Source organism: Octopus bimaculoides, chromosome 13, assembly GCF_046866305.1.
Source record: "Octopus bimaculoides isolate indiv1 chromosome 13, ASM4686630v1, whole genome shotgun sequence".
Lineage (NCBI taxonomy): Eukaryota > Metazoa > Mollusca > Cephalopoda > Octopoda > Octopodidae > Octopus > Octopus bimaculoides.
In genome coordinates, this window is record NC_142940.1 from 46,839,543 (window position 1) to 46,844,542 (window position 5,000).

General features: G+C 33.9%; 1 protein-coding gene across 1 annotated transcript in view; it reads left to right on the forward strand.

The window, feature by feature from the left end:
• Window positions 1-5,000, forward strand: part of LOC106869702 (uncharacterized) — an 878,940-nt gene that overhangs the window by 762,559 nt on the left and 111,381 nt on the right. Inside the window, exon 7 of the mRNA XM_052972461.2 lies at window positions 1,500-1,754. Coding sequence (XP_052828421.1) covers window positions 1,500-1,754 — 255 coding nt within the window. The remainder of the gene's footprint in view (window positions 1-1,499; window positions 1,755-5,000) is intronic.

Below are 5,000 nucleotides of genomic sequence, written 5' to 3' on the forward strand. Positions count from 1 at the left end.
TATATATATATATATATATATATATATATATATATACTGAGAAGTTACCTTTAATCAGTCCTTATATGCGAGCCATGGTCGACTAGCATTCCTGTGCCCGCTACCAAACTGGTTGCACACGAGGACTTTGAGTATTTGCTTGCCACTCATCCTGTGCATATAATAATGACAATAATAATAATAATAATAATAATAATAATAATAATAATAATAATAATAATAATAATGCATTTATGAATATTCAGATACAGACAGGCAGAGCACTAATTCACCGATTGTTCTAATCAGTTAATGATATACATAAACGTTGTTTGAAAATTGAATTCTTTAACACTTAGTGTATGTTGTAAAAATAATTACGCAAAGATCTGTATTAAACATAATAATATGTGTTGAATCGAAAATATATATCTATCTCAAATATTATAAGAATTCTTGCAATTGAGGATTTAAAGTAATGACTAAATGATATCGATTAAAATTCGGAGATAAAAACTGTATTAGGTTTTTGCAATTTCATATAAATTTTACTGCTTCAATTAACCGCTTAAGGCTATGTAATCGCGATGTAAAATCGTAGAAAATTTTCTACAATAACCTAATAATTTTGAGAGTCCATTTAATCCATTCGAAATAATATGTGTAATTTCTCACTTAAATCTTGCAATATAATTTTGAACGATCATTACCATGCATATAGGGATCTTTGAAAGAGAATCGACCGTTGAACTGTGAATACCACATAAAATTTTTAAACCATATACAATTATAAAATTTAAGATGCTCATAGCGTCTCCTGTTTAATTTTCACTCGATTTCCTCTTAAATATTCTTATGCCAATAAAAATCTAATATTAAATCAATTTTGACTCAGACTAATGTTTGTTCCTGAGACACTTAATATTATGTTGACCTCAGCACGAAAGATCTGAATTTTCGAAAAACAACTACTGCTATATAAAATAGTTGCTGGATGTAATGAAATTACAAGTAGTAGGAAATGCTATGTTGTTGTTTATGGGTAATTTCTTCAAATTAAAATAGCTAACTAAACTCACCATATTTTTCCCGCGAAAAGTCTTCTTTTTGTCTTATAAATATAAATATGTTCAATACCTATGTTTTGTTGTAAAATGAAAAGTTTAAATATAAAATTTATGAAAGGTCTTCGACATTTAGACTATATGCTAGACTAAGCCATGAGATATAATTTGGTCTATTTTTAAACTGTGAAACATTATTGCAAATCTAATCACATGCTTCAACTTAAAACTATAGCAGAAACATTAAAATAGATAATGTAGCTCTTGACAACTCTGAAAAGACGGGCTACTTAGCCCTAGGTCAACTCAGATTAAACAGAATATATAAATCCAAAGCATTGCAGTCGAAGCCATCGAGTTTCTTTAGTGTATATGTAAATATATGAGGCAGAACACTGTGCTAATTATATATTTCCTTATTTTTCTATTTTATGTTTCTATATTTCTCCCACACAGACAACGGAAGATTTTATTGAAGAATATTTCCAGAACAACGGTACGGCACCTATCAGTCCCCACGCTACCAACACATACGATGCAATCTGGACTATAGCCTTGACACTCAAAAGTGTTGTCGAAGAGAAAATCAACGGAAGTGATTCCGACGACCCTAAAGACGTACACCTTGAGCACTTCCAATATGAATCTGGTTCCAATTTGAGCAAACAATTCTTAGAAACAATTGATAAATTAGAGTTTGTAGGAGTTTCGGTAAGTTCACCCAGTTAACTGTAACATTTGAGAAAACAGCTTTGTTCTTCCTATCAAATTCTACAACTACATATGGTATGTGTGTGCATGTCCATGTCTTGTATGTGTTGTCCATGGATACATATGGAGAGGGATATGTATGTTTGTATGTATACACACACATACGACTGGTTTCACACTTCTTTTAATCTTTTTCAATTCTTTCCTCAGTCCGGTGAATCCGATCACCTTCTCGCCTCTACTTCTTTATATTCTTGCTCCTAGAAACTGTCATATCAATAATCTCATATCTTCTATCTTTTTTCTGCACGACCAAAATAACCGTTTTCTGTGTTCCATCACATGGCCGATTTGTATGATAAACTCCAAAGGGATTTTAACATTGTTATACTCCTTGCCTTTTTGTATTTTGTGGTCATACCGTTTGAGCACGTGCAATTGTTGTTTCACAGAAATAGTGTTGTGTCTGGCTTGATCGTGCTTTCCACTGGACCAAAACTAGTCATCTATAATGTACAGCATGTTTTTAAAAGTTTCTATATTAAACATTTATTCTGCTCTTTGTATCTCTTTTTACATTGTACTAATCAATAACTAGCTACTTCTAGCTGGACATAAAGTTGATTTCGCACTACACTTACTTCCAGATTAAAATCAAATTTTCCAATGTTTGCTTTCAATTAATTTTTGCTGCTGCTTACAAAGTTCCGATGATAATTGCTAAGTTTATGACCTCGTTAACTTCTCTATTCTTGCAATTGAGGATTGCAAGTGCAAATCAGTATTCTACTTAACCTTTTCTTTGTGCTTTCATATTATTCTGAGCTTAAATGGTTATCTGCATTGGTTACAATGCATGATTTTTTAAATCAAGGACAACAAAACATGGCCTGTTATATATTTATTCCTATTATTATTATTATTATTATTATTATTCAGTAGTTTTATTTTTATAACGTACTTTCACTTCACTACCGAGCGCAGCTCTGTGCGCCTTGGGTATGTGCTGTGGTTTGCTGTGGTGCTCTTATGTTTACTGTATTGAAAGTGTTTTGCGTAGAATGTGTGCAGTACCCACTAGTGCAATTTTCTGTATGTTATATATATTTGTAAGTCCTGGTGTTTTTGTTATGTATTTGTCTGAATATTTTTTTATTATACCTAAGGCACCTACTATGATAGGAATTGTTTCTGTTTTTAGATTCCACATTCGAGTTATCTCTATTTCCAGGTCTTTGTATTTTGAAAGTTTTTCCATTTCTTTTAGAGAAACGTTGTCATCTGCTGGTATTGAAACATCAATTAGAAGGCATTTTTTTCCTTCATGATCTTTGACAACTATATCTGGTATATTTGCCTTAATTTCTCTATCTGTGTGTATTGGCATATCCCAGAGTATGGTTGCTTTCTCGTTTTCTGTGACCTTTTCTGGCGTGTGTTTATACCATCTTTTTTCTGTTGCTATTCCATAATGTTGGCATAGCTTCCAGTGTATATAGGTCCCAGTTCTGTCGTGTCTGTGAATATATTCCTTCTTAGCCAGGACTGGGCAGCCAGAGATAATATGATTTATTGTTTCTTGTCGATCTCCACATATTCTACAGTTACTTGTTATATTTCTTTTCATTATGTGTTTTTGGTAATTTCTGGTGGGGAGGCTTTGGTCTTGTGCAGCAATTAAAAATCCTTCAGTCTCTGCTTTGAGTCCTGAGCTTCTCAGCCATTGCTGGGATTTTTCTCTGTCTATTTCTTTCGCATTTAGTTTAGCCCAGTATTTACCATGTAGGGGCTTTTCTTGCCATCGTTTTATCATGGTCCGTTGCTGTTCTAGTTTTAGTTTGGATTTCATTTGTTTTATAGCTTTTGTTGTTTCTTCTTCTTCTTCTTCGTATTTGTTAGGTAGATTGATTTCTTGTTTGTATTTGTCAGCTTCCTTAAATACTGAAAACAGTTTTTTGTTTTGCTCGTGTTTTGTGGCTATTTGTATTAGTTTCCCTTGCTTCTGGAGTAGGTATTTTTGCAGTCCTATGGTGGTTATTTTATAATAGTTTTCTAGCTGTATAAGACCCCTGCCACCTTCTGTGCGTTGTATATATAGCCTTTCTATGTCAGATTTTGGGTGGTGCATCCTATATCCTGTCATTATTTTTCTTGTTTTCCTGTCTATTTTACATAGTTCGTTTAGTGTCCAGTTAAGGATGTTGTAGCTGTAGCTTATAACTGGGACAGCTAAAGTGTTGATACCCATTATCTTGTTTTTAGCATTGAGCTCTGTTTTTAGTATTGATCTAACTCGTCTATAGTACTCTTTCTTTATTTTTTCTTTCATTTGTGTATGTTGTATCCTATCTAGTTCATTGACTCCTAAATACTTATATGGTTGGCTTTCGTCTAGTTCTCTTATTTCATTGGCTTTATCTAGTGTTATATTGCTACTTTTAACTAATTTTCCTCTTTTCAGGGTTGCTTTGGCACATTTTTCTAATCCGAATTTCATTTCTATTTCCTTGGTAACGCCGTGTACTGTCTGTAGTAGTGTTTCTAGCTCTTTGTCGTTTTTTGCATATAATTTTAGGTCATCCATATATAGAAGGTGGCTGACTGTTTTTCCATAGCATTTGTAACCGCATCCAGTTCTATTTAGCAATTCTGTTAGAGGTGTGAGTGCCAGGCAGAACAGGAGTGGAGAGAGCGTGTCTCCCTGGAATATTCCTCTTCTAATGGGGATGGCTTTCGTTTTCACAAGTCCCTCTTTTGTTTGAAGCTGTAGCACTGTCTGCCATTTGTTCATTGAGTGCTCTATGTATTTTATGATAATTGGTGCCACCTTGTTTATGGCTAGTGTTTCCAGAATCCACGTGTGGGGAACACTGTCGAAAGCCTTTTGGTAGTCCACCCAGGCCATACTGAGGCCTTTCTTCTTTCTGCGGCTGTCTTCAGTTATGGCTTTATTGATCAATAATTTTTCTTTACAGCCGTATGAGCCCTTGCAGCATCCCTTCTGCTCTTCTGGAAACAGGTTGTTATTTTCCAGGTGTTTACTCACTCTCTGTGATATTATTGCAGTAAAGGCTTTTATTATTATTATTAGTATTATTATTATTACTGTTAAGGCTTCGAGGTGGCACAATTGTTAGCACACTAGACGAAATGTTCAGCGATATTTCGCCCATCGCTACATCCTAATGTCAAATCCCGCCCAGGTCGACTTTATCTTTCATCCTTTAGAGGTTGATAATATAAGTA